The 18,237-nt window shown below is 43.5% G+C and overlaps 1 protein-coding gene across 4 annotated transcripts in view; it reads right to left on the bottom strand.

The window, feature by feature from the left end:
• Window positions 1–17,044, bottom strand: part of unc5db (unc-5 netrin receptor Db) — a 133,274-nt gene extending 116,230 nt beyond the window's left edge. For 3 of the 4 annotated variants that reach the window (XR_013452074.1, XR_013452075.1, XM_040195669.2), the window contains exon 1: window positions 16,604–17,035. Coding sequence is in view for 2 of the 4 variants with exons in the window: in XM_040195669.2 (XP_040051603.2) it covers window positions 16,604–16,688 (85 nt within the window). In the remaining 2 variants the exon portion in view is untranslated. Of the gene's footprint in view, window positions 1–16,603 lie in introns of all 4 variants that reach the window. The other variant, XM_040195668.2, reaches the window with a different exon arrangement.
• Window positions 17,045–18,237: the final 1,193 nt, after the last annotated feature.

The following is an 18,237-nucleotide window of genomic DNA, read 5'->3' as shown; positions in this document are numbered from 1 at the left end:
TGAAGCAGCAAAAAAGTTGCAGCGTACCGGATTAATTTGGCAACAACACAACTTTAATATCACAATCGCAAATACACGCGTCGCAATGTTGATGCTGAAACAAAGAGAACAATAAAATGCAACGGAAAGTACAGTGAGACTTTAAACAAGCCAGCATACAGTAATGCCCGCGTCAAAAGACTGATTTTGCTGACATCTTTTCATATTTGAAGAAATCCAGGGGATAAAAAGAAAACAGCGGAATTCAATAGACGGATTTGTACTGCAATAAAAGAGAAGGTCAACTGCGTTATAATACCAAATTATTTCACACAGCCACTGAAAAAAAAAGTCCTCTTTTATGGATCGAAATGACATGCCAGAAAACAGCTATACATTTAGAAGTTGATAGGGAAAGAAGCGAGAGGGAAGGTGAAGCCGGAGCATACACAGAGTGGGAGGGTCTAACCTTCCCTTTTCTGCACGGCAGTCATCACTTCACCTACGGTTGCTTTGAGAACCCCCGGGCGGCCCCAACACGCCTCTACCCATTCTAAATCCAGACATGAACCTGCGCTTTCAACCATTATAAATGATGACTGAGAGATCCACACGGCCATTTTCCTCACCACCGCTGCCGAACACTGTAATATGGTTAAGTGGACATAATTTGCACCTGTCTCTTCATGTCAATTTCCAAAGAGCCATGTAGTTCCACAGCTTGGAGAGTAGACCCCATTTAATGTCTCTCTTTATTCACATCCAATTGCAGCAGAGGGGGAGAACGAGCTCTAAAAATGCGGCCAATTTAATGCCACTTCACTTGGCACTTTGGAGCCTAATTGCTTGACTCGGCTACTTTTTTTAAGGCCTGTCCTGAGATCCCAGACGAATATCTATTTAGACATCATCAGTGAGGAGATCATGTCCATTTCCAGACCTGCAGGCCCAGAAATACAACCCAAATGTATAGAAAGAAGGTGTATCATTTCCGCCAACTGCAGTCTTGGGGATTGGACCCTATGCTTTGTGCACACAGATCCCTTTCCCCCTAATTGATTTTCACTGATTCTTTAGACCAGGGGACAGTGTAGCCTTCCCCAGAAAAGCTGCTGATGGAGTTAATTAGTTGTAAACTGTTCTTGGATGAGTGTTAAAAGCTAAGGAATCATTCAGATAACATGGATAAGCTAATATGCAGTGTACAATCCATTAACCAAGCAATGAAACAAAATTGAGTATTTGCTTATGAGATGTTTGTCTTGACAATGAACCGCTTTTCATTGTCTTAAGAATGGGAATATCCCAAAGGAGCTGTATCACAACAGGTGGTCTGCCCACGGCCTAACATCCCCTGTTGATTTGATGTTTTGTCGATTTCCACAGTGAAAAAAGACAATTTTCTGTGCACGCTTTGTCATAATTAACTTAATTAATGTTGGACTCACACTGCAATTCTTGTTCTTGCAGCCCTTAATCTCAGCATGGAGATTTGGGTATCCAAATAATTTTCTTTTAGTTCAAACTAAATAGGCCATTTACCATTTATTTCAACCATTTTAGCAGTGTCATCAGAATGTCATCAACTTTGTAGCTCTTAAGGCAATGGTTTAAAAAACATTCATTCCAGCGTTCCTGCCTTTCTATTCTCATGACTCACCACTCAACTTCCCTCCCAAAGTCCGATTCACAACTGATGTTGGGATAACTATGCAACAGCACAGATTTGCCCTGATATCCAACGTGCAGAGGCAATCCTCAAAACCTAAAGAGAAGACATTAAACACGACAGAGAAAACATATTTGGTATGTAATATCCCGCTCAGTGGGTATTTGTTACAACCAACCCTTTGAAGATGATATACTTATATACAGCAAACATACATCGAATCATACTGGGATGTTTGCTGAAACTGACTGGCTGGCCCGACCAAAAGGAAAATCCACCAGCCACCACTGGAAGCAAGTAGGGCAGTGGATTTGTCTTTGACCCTGAGCAGCAGCAGTTAGCATTGGCTGTTGATTAATATTTCCCCACGACAACAACAATCTATCCATCACCTTCAAAGTGCTAAAGGTCGGACCAGATTGTTCCTCCACAAAAACACTAGGCTTAATGTTTGCCATCGGGGTTTGCCACACTTACATTAAACATTAAATACATGTTTTTAACTCCCTCTAATACTAATAATAATAGACAAAAAGTGCCCTCATCACTCAGATCCGTCCCTGTGGCCTGAGTGATGACGGGCATTACACCGGCTACCACGCAACCACAGCGTATTGCGCTCTGCTGGACACCGACTGCACTGCGTCTCTCATCCTTAACAGCTTGTATTAGACTTTTATAACAGCAGGAGAGACCAAACTTCTGAAATAGCAGTTCTAAAACATTTCATCAAGTTCTCATTTGACTGGTGGACAATAAATGGTGCGGCTATAGAAAACAGTGATTAATCCTGGTCATTTATTACAGCACACAGGGAATATTTCAAATCATTTAAATCTGAGGTCAAGAGCTCCTGCTGCATCTCCCTCTCTCACTGCCTCAATATTTCTCCCCCGGTAGGAGTAACAGAAGCATCATAAAGAAACCAATGCACAAGAGGAATATTAGACTAATGAAAAGCTCTTTCCTGCCTTGGCTGCCGGCCCATCTTGTGTGCTGCCTTGCGTCTACCATTTCACAGCATGAAGCTGTAAAATGGAATTCCGTTGGCAAAACAATAAAGCAGCACCCCTGTGATTGTGAGTCAAGCACTCTAGCTCGCAAAAAAAAGAAAAAAAGCAGCAGCAAACAATGATGACTCAAAAGGGAAGTGCAATGTTGAATATGCATATGGAATCACTCAGTTGGAAGTAGCTCATTTCTGAAAAGGCAGGGTGCATTATTCTGCTTGACAAAGGGAAGGAGTGTTGATGTACTGGCACGGCTCCTACGGCGGCATCACAATGACACCAAAAGGCACCCGGCATTGGCAGCAGGCCTTGGAACATCACAACTTAGTGGATGATGGAAAGTTGAGAAAGTAAAATGCCAGAGGTGACAAAGTGTCCCTTCGCTGTGGCCTGCAGCACCGGGGGGGGCAGCAATCAGACACAGTAACACACACGGTTCAGGTAAGGCAGAACCGCATATGCCAAAAGTCATTTAAAAGCTATTTCAACATAAAAGTCCCTGGTGGTGACCCTTAAAGTATCTATTTTTCTTCCGCTCCATCTAGAGGGAGACTAAACCAAATGTCACAATAACAGCTACAAAACCTTTTTTTTGGAAAGGAGGGTCAGCGCACAGCAGGATTCACTTCAAAACCGAAGCTGGAGAACGGATCAATACCCCCCGTGTGTGACCCAACGACAAGCTTCAATGGGTTTTTCATTGTTAAACCCGACCACAGATGATTTATTTCCTTTGTTGACATAATTGCTTCACTGACAAAAGGCTGTTTTGTTAGTGGGCTAATGGACAGTGTCTGTTGGTCGGTCACCCTTGACCCTTGCTGTTCATGCCCCCTAAATGTTTCACCATCTTTTCTTCAACCCAACCAAGTAGTTGTGTTGAGTGTAGGTAATTTCAAGACAGTTAACCCAACTTCAAACCTTCCAAACCTCATCGAGTAGCTTGCTGTGAAGATGGACGTTTACTTTGAAAATACTGTATTTGTGTGTAACCGTCATGTTAGGATACGTTGCATTTTCATGGGGTTAACTCTGAGTTGAGAGGTTTATAAGTCACTAACTGTGTACCTGTGTGTGTTTCCACCGTTTATGAAAAACTCTTTTTTCTAAGATGCACTTTTGCACGTCAAGACAGTCATGTTTACTGTGACGTCTGCCACTCCCCCGTAACCAACTCCATTGGTTTGTGGAGTTTTATAAAGTACTGCCCAGAGTAGAGACTCGGGACAGGAACCAGAGAACCTGGAAGTGGGTTCTTATGGTTGAAATGCAGGTTCCAGGGTTCCTAAAATGGCTCCTTCATCCCTGGAAAAAGTGACGAGGGAAGAAGGGATATAACACGGCAGAGCTCTTGTGTTATTCGAGAGACAAAGGTGGTGTGAGAATAAATGAATCATGCGGACGAAATGACTAGAGTGGAAAAAAACAATCTGTCCACAAATATTTACAATACAGCTGATTCAATGTCTTTCGAGTAAAAATGCAGAAACGCTGTATTAAAACTCCTCTTTTGTGAACAGGCCGTTCTTCTGATGATGATGATACCGCAGCAAATACTTTGGGGTTTTGGACTGTTGGGCATACAAATTAAGTAATTATTCATTACGTCAACTTGCACTCTGGAGAATTCCAGTGGAAATATGTTTGCACCATTTTAATGCACATACAACTACTTTGACTTTCTCAATTTAGACTGCATAAGTCCTGTAGCTATGCAGATTTCCCATCTACAAGCCAGGGGGGATGGCATGGGGGTAAAGGGGTAAGTCGTATCGGCATGGCGATGCATCATGTCTCACGCGCTGCATGCCATCCCAGATCTCAGGGGTGCAGCCCCGGCACTTTTGCTGTTTTATTAGGAATTATCTGCGAGTCAATTAATAAATGTCGCACTGTCTGGGTCCCTCAAGGTGAGCGGCAAACCGCCGAATAATGGAGGGGTATCCGTTGCTTCCTCTTGTGCCGTGCAAGGCAATGGCGGCTAATGAGCAGAACGCCGTGAACACCTAGATGTGAACTGTTGGTGAACGTGGGAGATTCATTGCTTTAACCCAATTCGACGCACAAACATTTAATTTGTCATAATTGTTTGTCCAAAATCTGCAAATGAACCCACTATGATTTAGTGCACACGTGTAAGCCAATTGGCAGCAATAGTTTAAGCATCTCCCCTCAACAGGCAGGACGTTTAGATATTTAAAACCAGTAGCAATATTTATGAGCATTAAAATGTCACAAGCCCCCCCCCACGCAAATGAATTAAGTAATTCCGTTAAATCATACAAGAACCCTCAAAGAAGGGTGGAAAAAAGAGCTGTTTTTCTGGCATGTCATGAATAAAAAAGGCCAGTGGGCTCTTAACGGCCTGTGGCCCCGCTGCAAAAACAGAAAGCTCAGCGCTCGTTTTCCCCCCAGTGCTCCAGTAATAGGCCAGTGGAAATAAATGTAATCACTGCACTTTGTTCTCCCCAGTGATATCATCTCTTCTTATTACTTTTCACCCCCTTCGCCTCTCAGGCCACCATCAGAATCTCATTTGATCGTATTTACATTCGCTCTGGCTTCAGACCTCGCCGATGCTAAAAAGCAATTACTACTTCAAGTTGCCGTCTGCCAACAAGAGCCACACAAGATGTCCTTGCCAGACTGCAGAGGATTCCTTCCCCCGATCCGCCCCTGACATTTGCGCTCGTCTTCTCCTGTGAGAAGTGCATATGACAAACACGCCCTTTGACCGCGGACCATCACTACAGGGCAAAATGTTTCCCTGCTCCATAGCAGAGCCGCTCAAAGGCAACACAGGGATGTGCCATTAATCAAATTAGATCATCGGCATCTGAAATCTCGGTGCCCGTCTCGACGGGAACCTTCATCACCTCATGAAATTGAACTGAAAGGCAAACCAGTAAATTTCGATGAAAGTACAGTTCTGCAGCAGCTAGATACTAACTTAAAGGGGCAGGTGAGGTTCAGATTGCTTGAGTACAATTCAGCTGTTAATCTCAGGGTTTTTGTCCCTGATGATGTCATAGTGACATAATAACGGTTGTCTGACATTTATTATTATTTTTATTTTGTAAAGCAGAAGTCTGATTTACAAACTGCAAAACTTACAAAGGTCTGCATCCGATTTTGTTAAAAGTGTACATCTGGGAGGAAGCCAAGAGAGCAGATTGTCAGAAACTTTTGACACTTAAAACCCTTAAAAATGAGAGTATATCTGTATCGTGAAAATCAGTCCGGAGTTATCTACCAGCGGACAGGCCTGTCACGTTAAGCCAGAGATCATCACATTAAAGTTAATTGTCATTTTGCGACTATTTGATAAAATGATAATAATAGAAAAATAAATTAAGCATTTCACCAAAAAAATCACGTTTGGTTCTTAAGAATATTTGTATATTTGGAGGTGAGAAAACATACAATTTTCTAGATGAATAAAATAAAAATAAAAGAGCCACAATACCAAAACCGTTATCCATGAATGGCCGTTGGGTTACATCTAGTTATGAGGCTTTGCTTTGCAGCCGGTCTGAGAGTTTTCTTATGCTTCCCTCACTAGTGGCCGAACTTTAATGAAGTGGAGTAGTAAATCACTGGAGCGCCTCTTCAAATCTCCGTGCTGCAGCCGAAGCTTGGTCTCAATCCATTTTAAAAGGAATCCCACACCAAGACAAGGGACACTGGGATTTAAAGAAGAAGGGAATTTGTATCCTTTTTGTTTTCTCCAGTAAATTACTCATTTCATCCTTTCTCAATTAACCCTAACGTTGAAACGAATGGTTAAAAGCACGGATGATGTAAACCTTTGTAACGGCTACCGGATGATGAAGCCGACGCTCCAAAGAAAAATGTTTTTTTATTTCATTTTATTTAGCTCATTGTGGGGCCCATACTGTTAAATGTAAACTCTGGAGCAACCCTTGTTTCCCTATAGATTCGTGACGTTTTTTCAAATGGAATTTCAATTAGGCCGCTCTTCCGAGCGAGTGGAGAGCAAACGACACAGAACTATCGATGGCGGCGGCGGCGGCGCTCTGGGGTCGGAGTGAGCCCGGTATTCGCAGCCTCTCTGCTGCGCGCTCTTTGTTAAATTACCCGAGGTTAGTGCAGCGCACTGGAGGGGACTAAAGCAATTACTTTTCCACCAGTTTGTCAAGAGTCTGCAGGACGGAAGAACCGTTGTGTACACAGTGCTGTTTTAGAGCAGATGGCATCAAACGAGAATTACATAAGAGCGAGCAGTCACAATTTTTGCCTTTTTTTTTTTTTCTGTGCGAGCGCATCTTTCTCGTGCAGCCTTTGTAATTCAGCATGCGCCGTAAACCCTCCTGCGTAGTGGCTCTATGCACTTGTTACAGCGCGTGTTCGGCTGGAGAGCGAGGCCTTTATCATCACTGGAAGAGCAACAACTGAGGCTAATTCAGCCCTTGCAACTGCCTTTTCAGTCACTTTTCCTTTGTGGCACTTGACGTTCCTGAAGCGGAAGCAGCTCTCGAGGATTACAAGAAATGAAAAGGATTTAAGGTTTTATACTTGTGTTTTTATGTAATTCGTTATGACTCTTCATTCTTCACTGCATTAATATATATATATGCATTTTTATTTTTACTTTGCCTCCCCTGTGGCGGCGTGCTAAATGCAGCAATAATCCGGATGCCGCTGAAACGCAACACAAACGTCTAGCGGTGTTTTCGGAGCGTTTTACCATTCTGCTTTGCCTGCCGCCCTGAGGGGCTGCTCATTACTCAAGGACTTATGGTTGGTGATCAACAACCTCCATTTATACAGCTCATACAGCATGCATCTGTCGAGATGCAGCACAGTCGCGCTGAGACCGTTCTAGCGGAAATCGGTAGTGACATTTCACGACCGTGGCTTTATTTGTTCCATTTTTTCTCCACCAACACTTTTGAGGTTATTTTAAACCACTGAACATGCTGTGTGGGTATAAATTCAGACTCCTTGTTTGTTTAATGGAATTTGAAAAGCCCAGATCGATAACTTTGCATTAATTAGGCTTTATTCAAAATTCCTACTGCTGCACCGATGCGGTCAATGGATGCGGGTAAATTCCTGTAACTCCAACTCAACTCAATACTACTGATGGTTCGGTGACCTGCTAGCTGGTGATGAGGAGGTTGATTTCTGGAGATCGGCGGCTCACTGATTGGATATGAGTTTCTCATGCTCGGGGCAGAGATGGTTTGCTTCTCATCTCAGTGTTTCTCCCTCTAGCGAGTTGCTAACGCCTTAAAGAGCGAGGGACGGTGTTGTTTTCATAGCAGACATGCAATCAGCCTCATGTCAAGAGACCAATCTGACATTTCAAACATGTGTTTGTGAGGCCTAAAATGATTGAACTCAACTGTCAACAATAACAAAATGTATATCATTTAGGATTTGCATTCATAGTAGTTATTCATAGTAAGAAGTCAACTCAACATACTAGTATCTGGTCAATAACCCGTTGTTTCCCCGACAATCAAACAATCCCAACTTGTATGTTTGCAGCCTTTCAACCGCGGACTTGTGTACTGCTTTATGCCATTGTAATGGTCTTCAATGGATGACAACTAAATAAAATGGACATTAATTAAAACTGTCTTCTTTTGACACATCTACCATGTAGGTGTATACATACATGTGTCAAAACACTATGAAACACTTTAGGGTACTTGCAAGAAGGCAAGGAAGCATGGCTGCCACCACGACCCAACACTGCCCATTATTATCCAATTAGCTGAAGGATGTGTTCCCACAGCGTTCAGCAGGACGACGTTTCACGTCATGAACTGGAGGAAGAGACACGCTGGCCCACACACACACACACACACACACACACACACACACACACACACACACACACACACACATCAGGCTGACATGAGGTGAATCAAACCAGCAGCAGCCTCGGGGCCAGCATGACGGCTGCACACCACACTGTTGCGTAACCAGTATTAAGTCAAATGTTGAAAAAAGAAAAGACAAACAGCCGGGCTGCAGATCAGATTTCGATAGGAATGGTGTGTGGGCAACGAGGGGGGGGGGGACAAAATCTGCAGAGAAACGAGCATCAGCCTGCGAGGTCCAGGCGAATACACGTCAGTGTACACGGGAAGGGGGCAGTAATCCGCTGCGGCGCTGACCCTTGAGAACTCTAATATTGTATCAAAATCTAAATTAAGCTTCAAAAAGAGAGAATTTTCCAACATGAAACAAGGAGTCAGTGGGAGGACGCCTGAGGCGCGAGAGGAACACAACCGCTGGCCGGCCCACCGAAGTCAAAGTAAGAGCACAATGCAATATTCATATTCTAAATGCTTCCACGGGGTCACACAGCAAGCCGTCAGGGGCCTCTCCACTCATCAGAAAACCAGTGTGAGCCCGTTGCTCCCTCATTAAAACCACAGAGACAAAACGCCTTAATGAGGTCCAACTCAAAACACTGACGCATTAGTCAACGGTGAATGAGGCGGAGTAAAGTACTGATCGGATGGTACAAAGCGGTGGTCAGGAAAGTGCCTTTGAGGAGGCACCATAGATTCTGTTGCTTGGCGCCCTTATTTGCCTTCTCTAATGTACCAAATGAATGCTTTAATTTCCTTTCAATCAATCAGTTGGTTATTCGTCCAATCAGCTTAATGCTACAGTGGACCTCCATTGAATAGCAGTATATTGCTGATCTATCTTAAGTCCACCTTGCTCAACGGTGGCCTTATTTTCTACTATGCTATGAAGTGTGTGTGTGTGTGTGTGTGTGTGTCAGCCATTGCTTCACAAGCGGCGTCCGATGACTAACACGGAGCCACCAGCGGAGGCCGAGAGGTCCTCCATTCAGGACGGGACACAGCAAACTCAGACTTACGGCCGGCAGACAATTCATCACAACTTGTCCTTCAGCCCCGTTCTGTCCCGTTAGGCCTGCTGCTACACAATGGATCAAAAGAGGACATGTTTGAACAGCTGACCCAAGGCCGTAAAAGTGGGTAAAGCAACAGCAGAGAACCATCAAGGTTTGCACATTAAGGGCCATTCGTCAGGTTTCCAAGAAGATGCCGGTGATTTCATATCGGAGGGGCTTCACTACAGAGACTGTGAATGAGATTTGGCCTTTCAAACTGTACAACAAGTATCAAAGGTACGTCCTGTTGAGTGGAGCAGTTGATAATGTTTCTATTAATAATAACCTCATGGGATATTAATGATTCCAGGTATTAGTAAATCCTTAGAGGTTCCTGAAAGATGTGGATACGTAGAAAATACAAAGGACTGGTCTTCATTTTCTTTTTTTGGGAGGTGACCCAAGGAAAACTAACTTATGTGTGTTCATTATATCTAGTGTTGATTGTACAAAATATATATTTTCAAAAGATATGTATTTATTGCAGAAATTTTACAATGCCGACATTTTCCAATTAACTTTGTCGGTTTGTTTTCAGAAAAGCCAATTCTGGATCAACAAAGGTAATTACACTTGCTGACACATGTTTATTTATAACTCATAATTTAATGAGGCTACCAGGTGAAGAGCACTCAGTGAAGTGTGGACGATTCAGTACATTTGGACACAATTTGCAGACACTTTCCCCCCATCAATTCAGTAAAGATAACACAGCCAATAAAAACAAAAGGTTGTTGACTCCAAACAACATAGAAAATTATGACAATCTTTCCCTTTGTAAGGATGAGCTATGTAAGATTCACTTAGAACCTCATTCAAAAGGACATTTGCCTGAGATCGGCTGACATAGATTCCAGTCGTGACCCCGTACATCAAAAAGACATGTTTTCCAATAACAATATTGAATTCTCACTGACTTGATAAGAGATGAGGCCTCACCGATCACTTGACTCTGATTCTATAGAAGGTCTCTCCCAGGTGTTATCAAATTTAATTGTTGATATGAAATAGACCAATTTTTCACAGGACTGTGTGTGTGTCACCCTGTCACACACACAAATTGCCCAAAAGGCCGTATGGCTGCTTGGAGGTTTGCTTAATAGGATACTTTCATAAAGCGTCCTTGTAAGAAGCTCATCTGGTCCGCACCATCTGTAAACACAGATATGAAGTTTGTGGAGCTCGTGCAAACCTGACACCTCTAATTGTGGAGTGTATTACTGCACCCTTGTAGCGGCAGCATTTTCCACGAAAAGAAAAAGGAAAATAAAAGTAGGCGCTTTTTCATAAAGACCGCATTCTACTCATGCTGATGCTTCAGAGTCATTTCTCCACAGGCCAAGTGTGATTAATTGCATTTTGCAGCAATAAATGCTTTTATTTAGAGCACAAGTAAGAGTGTTCAGAGAATACAGAAACGGAGATAATGTTCAATTAATAGCTATGAATATTTAAGCAGTTTTTATATATCACTGGGACGTGTGTGGTTGGGTGGCTGTGCAAAACAAGTAGCAAACCCATACAGATATTGCAAAAAAAAGACTTATTCTACGTTGCGGTGGTGGGCTCTCAGCCGTTCTTATCTATTATTTATGACAGATGAATATTCCTTAATCAATTTTCTCCTGCTGCTGTTTTGACCCCTTTCACTCTACATTACTGGTGTGTGTTCTTAACATTGCCGACTAAATTAAAATTGGAACATTGCCACCCTGAATTTGTGTGATATTAACATCATCAGAGAAACAATACGCATTGTCTCTACGTTTTAAACGCCCTGAAAAGCGATTTAACTGTCAGCATTATACAGTACAGCAAATTCTCCTCTTGACACATTTAATTTCCAAGTGTTTTTCATCGACAGGGAGTGACGGAAAAAATCACAATAATCATAGAAGAAGAAAGAAAGATGTGTTGACACGGATCACGCGGGGTTCACAGAAGGATTGCAATATTCAAAAAGAAAAGCTGCTTGGCTGGAAGCGAAGACAGGAGTGTGGAATAAAGACATGTGGCTCTAGGAGCACAACTGATTGAATCTCCTGACTGAGATGGATGACGGGTATCTGCAGCTTTGGTACATGATTTAGCACTGTGACTGAAGGGGTCCTCTCATCCCGTTCTGATTGCTGTCCCCTTAGATTAAGTTAAAGGGAAGGAGCGGCGTTCATCCGGGGCAGATTAGGCCAATGTGACTCAAGCATTTTCATAGGAATTCTAAATAACAGACCCAGTGGCGCTCTGGTTAGTTAGAATTACCGATCACAGATATTGGCCAATGGTAATATCGTTGCTCTGATTTTACACAATGTTGCTGTTTGATGAACGCAAATGCAGAATCAAGATCCTTTTTTAATGGGATGTCATGCAGATTTTTTTTTAAACAATTGCAATATATTGGCTTGCTTACATTATCACAATATATGTATTCGCAAAGTCTAGCTTATTCTGTACTTAGCTCTCCTTGAAATCCTAAAAAAAAATGCTCCAGAGAAAACCCTTGAGTTATGTTTCCTTATATTGGGAAATGTAGCCTGTGATGGAAGACTTCACAAGACATTTTTAGGGCAGTTACTGGTTAGAGAAAAAATCACTTCTGTGAGGAACACAATCAAAATCAGGATGGTAGTTGTAGTGAAATCTTGGCTTGGACCGAAGGAGGAGAGCTAAAGGATGAGTATGGAATTAATAACCATTTAAGTCAATAAGTAAACAGCGTTACTGAACGTATTATTTCACGTCCAAACCTCACGTCCAAAGGTGTTCAAAACAGTAATTTGGTATTAATTTGGTAAAACCTAAATATTGTACTCATTTTGCGTTATTTTTATGAGTCAACTTAAACACAGGCTCTTCCACTCTTACCGACACGTCTGCTGTTCTGTTCCCGTTTCTCCAGCTCGGCTACAGAAAAGATGACTTCCACTGACGATTCCACCTGCAGTGGTTTTCAGAACCAGGCTGTCGGACCATTTCAATGTGCTAGAGCATTTTGCAGGGTATGAAACCTGCGGATTCAGACGAAACGCAGTGGCAGGAAGAAAGTTGAATGTGTAAGTACCATTCAACCGCAGAGCGGACAGGAGAAGCCAATGAGCTGCGGGGCTGATTGCCGACTATAGTGAGCCTCTTAGGCGGCGCGTTGATGAATTGACTCGTTGAAATGTGAAGGTAATAGTCTTGACATAGCAAAGACATAACTCAGCTGCTCTACCTGCAAAAGGCCCCCAAATGAGAGCAATCCCACGTGGGAGCCGGTCCGATATGAAGAAGGTCTTTGCTTTTATTACCATCATCATTACTGTATATCATTCCTGAATGTACAGCCATTTGGTTTCATTTAAATGTAAATCCGGGCACTGAACTGCGCAACAGCATGACTACGGTGATTCATTCTGGGGGATCGGCAGAAAAAATATAAGAGCCTCTTTTCTTTCTCTCAGGGAAAATAACAGATTTGACCTCTGTCGGTTTTCATGAAGGCGGTGTACACAGAAAAATGGGAAATAAACCTTGAGATTCTTCTTCTTCTGCTTTAGAAAACAAAAGAAGCCACAATATTTTGGCTTATTTTCTCCCTGTGTTCTCTGTTCTGTTTTGTTCCAACCTGAAGAGCACTAACGGAGAGTGGTGCAATCTGCAATGCAAGGTCAAGGGTCAAAAGAGGGAGGGGCTGCGCCACGCAGCGGTTACCTCGCCAACGCATCTGCCCATCCATGAAGCTGGAAGACGCTGGAAGACGGCGTTTAGCGCGGCGGTGGACGTGATCCTCTCCAGCGAGGCGAACACCAGCAGCTCCACGCGCTGATCTCACAACATATTCTTGGAATCGTACCTGGCATGAGGGAAACTTTCAGCGTGGCATCTAGCGAGACCCCCAACTGACCTGGGTGACATAAAACTCTCCTCCATCAAATATCGGATAATCCCCTTGCTCATTATTTTTCTACACACCGCCGCTGTCCTTCCTAATCACACATCACATAAATTAATCATCAAGTCCCGAACAAACACGCCGGCGTGTCAAAGGAAATCAACGGGAGCTTCATCAGCAGGCAGGTTATAAGAGGATATTACATATCGGGGCATTCGGTTTGCCTTCCCGCATCTCTAAGTAGTGTTTCATTAGGAGATAATGGCACAAGGTAACAGCCGATACACAATCCAGTAAGGAAGTTACATCTCTCACCCTAAAATATCTGTTTCGTGACCTGTACTGTGATGCATGGATGAACGATGCCTCCTGAGGGTTTGTCCCCTGGGCCTCGCTGCACGTACTCAGCGCCGTGCTGCACACTACGGGCCCCTCCCTCTTCGTGACTCGCGAAACCCGACATTTGATCCTTGAGAGCTGAAAGGGGTGCGAGCTAACGCTGTCCGGCCCCCCAGCTCAGCCCGACCCGCTGTGTCGGACCGTCTGACGCGCGTTGCACCCGTCAGGGGTGACCCGCGGAGACTCCGTGCCACACGCGAGGAGCTCGAGACGACACGATGTCACTTTGATCCCTGCAGACTCGGTCGGACGCGTCGGAGGCTGCGTCACATGAGGTTTTCAAGCGGAGGGACGACGATCGGTCGCTCGAAGGGAATTCGCCTTGAGTGCTACATTAACACTTGGATAAAAGCAGTATGACATTCTGATTGGCATTTGCACTATTTCTTATTACATTTTATCAAAAGAGGTTTCAGTGTTATTAGGTAACATGGAAATGTAATGTAAAAATCGGGCCCGAGATGGCCTTTGGATATCTTTGTTTTCCAGTAGAGTCGGTTATTGTAATACCTTAACTTCTTATGCTTATGCAAACAACGTTCTGATAAATTTACTTATTCATGCCCTTGGCAGGTGTCCTTATACACACCACACTTAGTCCGTATATATTCATAACCTTGAGTCCGGAGTGTATCTTTCTGCCTCTGTATGTTGGGAATGTATATTTGATGTGCAGCCTTCAAATATACATATACAACTTGGATTTTGACAACATCGGCTGGGAAACTGAGAGCTGAATTCCATGTGAGGCAGAAAGAGACGGGCTCTTTGTAAAGGCCTAATATAGGACAGCGGATTTTATCCACTCACACGGGGTCATTGGGGTTTAGGCCTGAGACTTGAAAGGATAGTGCGGTTGAATTGAAGTGTGGTTGTGTGAGGTACTCATCCATAGTCAGCGGATTAGCAACAGTAGAAGGTGGCAGGCACGCTTCCACGTTAGAGAAGCAGAGAGTTACTGAGCTGGGGCAGCAGATGTGGACAGCAAAAACGTTCCGTGACTGCAGAGGACGATGGAAGTCGGGATGCTGTGACCTCAATCTATTACTGTGCAGAGTTCAGCTCCATGTTGCTGTCAAACAGTGAGCTCAAACCATACGTTAGCTCCAAGGAGAGGGGGGGGAGGCAATATCACATCTGACTCAAACAGCTTCGGTGTCCACGCTCACCCATGTCCTACACTACCGACCGTCAGCTCCGGGCAACAGCCGGGAAGTAGACGGTAGAAACAATGATTTGATTACTTTGATACTTTTTATCTTCCAGGAGAGATGAGCGAAGCTTGAATAAGATGACTGACAGGCAAACACGTTTTTGTGTTGTAACATTTGTTACTCGATCAAATATCTGTTCGGCAAACGTCTTTGAATCAAAAGCAGTCACTGTATCGGAGGAGCAGGCGGAGTCGTAATGACGTCACCCTTCGCTTTGTGGAATGACATTTCGAAGCCTTGAGTTTGTTGATTCTGGCCATCGCCATTTCTGCTTTTTGCAACGAGTGAACTGAAGGTATTTTATATATTTGGATTTGGGAGGAGTGACACTATAATTGGATAAAAGCGTCAGCTTAATGACATGTAATGTAATGTATGTGGCTCTGATCGGATAGCGACCTGTCAATCACAGTAAGCCCTGCCCTAAAGCATCCACTGCTGTTGGATTCCAAATGGAGCATAATTTGACATCATGTTGTATTGAAGGAGACGATAAAACAACAAATGAGACCACACGCTCATGTTTACAATGTTTACTGAGGGAAATAAATCAAGAGATACGTAGAGCCATAGAATCAAACTACTTTTCACAACCACAGTCGCCCTTGCTGGTCAGTGGGGGGAATGCAGGGCTTCACTCACCAGAACCAAAGTGTCGCCAGAAGAAAACTTAATGCAATAATATTTTTTTTCTTTCTAAACAAAACCCCCCCCACTTTCTTCCACAATGGCAACACTCACAAGAGGGAAACCACTCCAAGAGTCCGGCGCCACCATCAAACTGGGACAGATGTCCGATCATCCCAACAGCCTTCCCACCCAGCACAGCCACTTTAAACACATTCACGTGCATCTGTTACAAACCAAATGTGGATAACAATGTCTTTATGTGACAATCTCACGGTATCAAACACCATGCTGCCCTTTTAAACATGTTTTAATATGTCAACGACATAAATAAGACATATTGTCTTATTTAGCCCAACACCCCTCCCACCCCCCTCTCTCTAACACTGCATCCAGTTCATGATATGGGAGGGGATCTTGCTCAAAGGAAGACAGAAGCAGCTCAGTAACTCCCAGATGAGGGAAAGAAATGCACTGACATGCCTGTTGCACAGGCGTGCCCGCGTGTTAAATCCTCTCCACGAAATGCAGCGCGCGTTTCACGATGATGGATTCATTAGAGACTGAGCGAACAGTGGGAATGGGACAATTAACATCGATTTATGAGAAAGATAAACAGTGTGGGAACTTGACGGCGTGACCTGGGTCTTGATGAATCAATATCGGTGGCTCTGGTGCGCATTAGGGTGTGTGCGTGGGAGGGGGGACGCTTCAAATAGTGCCATTAAGTCCCTGGATTGAATCAAAAAGCCACATCGGGGAAATCAAATCACTACAGTTTTTGCACTGTAGTGTTTGCAAACGTTTTTGAATGATCCCAGACGCGTGAACACACGCGGTAGAAGCGTGACAAGTGGCGCGTAACGATGATGCCCGATGCTTTCTTTGTTTGTTTTTTTATTGTTTTGCGCGAAGCACAGCTCTTACCTTTGCAGACCACTGACACCGTGCAGTACACCAGGAGCAGGAGGCCCATCGCGGAGAGGTAACGTCCCTTTGTCAGCGCACCCATGCCGGCGCGGAGCTCTCCACGGGCGCGCCGCGGGGCTGGCGGCGGCGCTTCGGCTCTCCGCCGGCGCCTCCTCTCGACTCCTCCGAGCTGGACGAGCCCAGCTGCGCAAGTTCCTCCAGTAAACCAGGGAAGGGGACCGCTCGGCGCGCTGGTAGGAGGAGGACGAGAAGAACAAGAAGAAGGAGGAGAAGTGGACGGCTTACGAGGTGGAGTGTCGGTCGGGAGGGAAGAAGCATTTTCACTTCACTTTTGCGGCGCGTGTGTGCGCAGCGCGAAAGACGTGCGCTCCGAGTTTTAGCCCTCTTCTCACAGGCGTCACCATCATCCCGCGAGCCTGCCTCGTGTTAACCAATGGCAGAGAGAGAGAGAGAGAGAGAGAGAGAGAGAGAGAGAGGGGGGGGGGGGGGGGGAGAGGGGGGGGCTGCGCGCGTGTCTCCTAAATTGTAAATGCATCAGTTGTTTTGCATTGGAGTGCATTTAGCAGAAAGAGAAAAGAGTGGAAACAGACCCAGAAAGGAATTGTTTTCATTTGGTTATTAAATTTGACACAAAAGTGCCTTTTTTTCCAAACCCGTCAAGTCAAGAGATGTGCGTAATTACTTATTATTTCCTCTTCAATCACAGCAGATCAGCCTCCCCTCGACTGCCAAGTACATTTCTTAGAAGAGTTTCTTGGCAGTCGAGATTAAAAAAAACTAAATTCTCACATATAATTGGAAATAAGAATATATTATTTTTATTTCCCTTAAAAATAATGATATGACATTATGTATTAAAACTCACACAGAAGCAAATCAGATTTGAAATAAAATTCCGGGATGGTAAATTTATTCAAAAATAAGTAATGTTCAATAATCATTACTAACTTGGGTTAAGCTAATGACTCAAATCAGATCCCAACAAACTCATTTTGTATTTAAATATACCCTCATAATTACTATAGAAAGGAGCAACAAATAGCAGAAAGATTTCTTAAACAAACCTTAATTATTTGCACAATACGGGAAGTACAAACCCCTGCACAATGTCTTAGAATAAAACAAATTATACATGAATAATTATTATATGTAAAAATATATGATTAGTATCAATTCTCAATTATTAACAGACAAAATATTGTGGGTAACCTACAATAGTTAGTTAATTTCTAATGAAACCAGAGCTGAAAACGGAGCTAAACTATTTTGGCACGCCAGGCAAACCAATTATACCAATTATCTTATCCATTTAGTTTTTTGCCAACAACTAAAACAAGTCTTTTTTAGAGGACTGTGGTCATGAATCGACCTTGCTTGTCCTCCTGTTATCTACAGAGCATCTGCAGCTTACATTTTAAATTTTTTAGTTTTAGTTCTCCCTATTATTACCGCACTGATTTTAAGTTGAAAAATACACTTAAAGTCGGTCCGTAACGTTAAACCTTTCTACATGCCCAGAAAGCCGGGGAGGTCAAGCTACAAGCTATTATTGTTAGCTAACAAGCTATTAATGTTAGCTAACATTAGTAGCTAACATTAGTTAGCTAACAGCTAACGTTAGTCAATTTATA

Source organism: Gasterosteus aculeatus, chromosome 13, assembly GCF_964276395.1.
Source record: "Gasterosteus aculeatus chromosome 13, fGasAcu3.hap1.1, whole genome shotgun sequence".
NCBI classification, from domain to species: domain Eukaryota; kingdom Metazoa; phylum Chordata; class Actinopteri; order Perciformes; family Gasterosteidae; genus Gasterosteus; species Gasterosteus aculeatus.
This window is presented reverse-complemented; position numbering and strand designations above follow the sequence as displayed.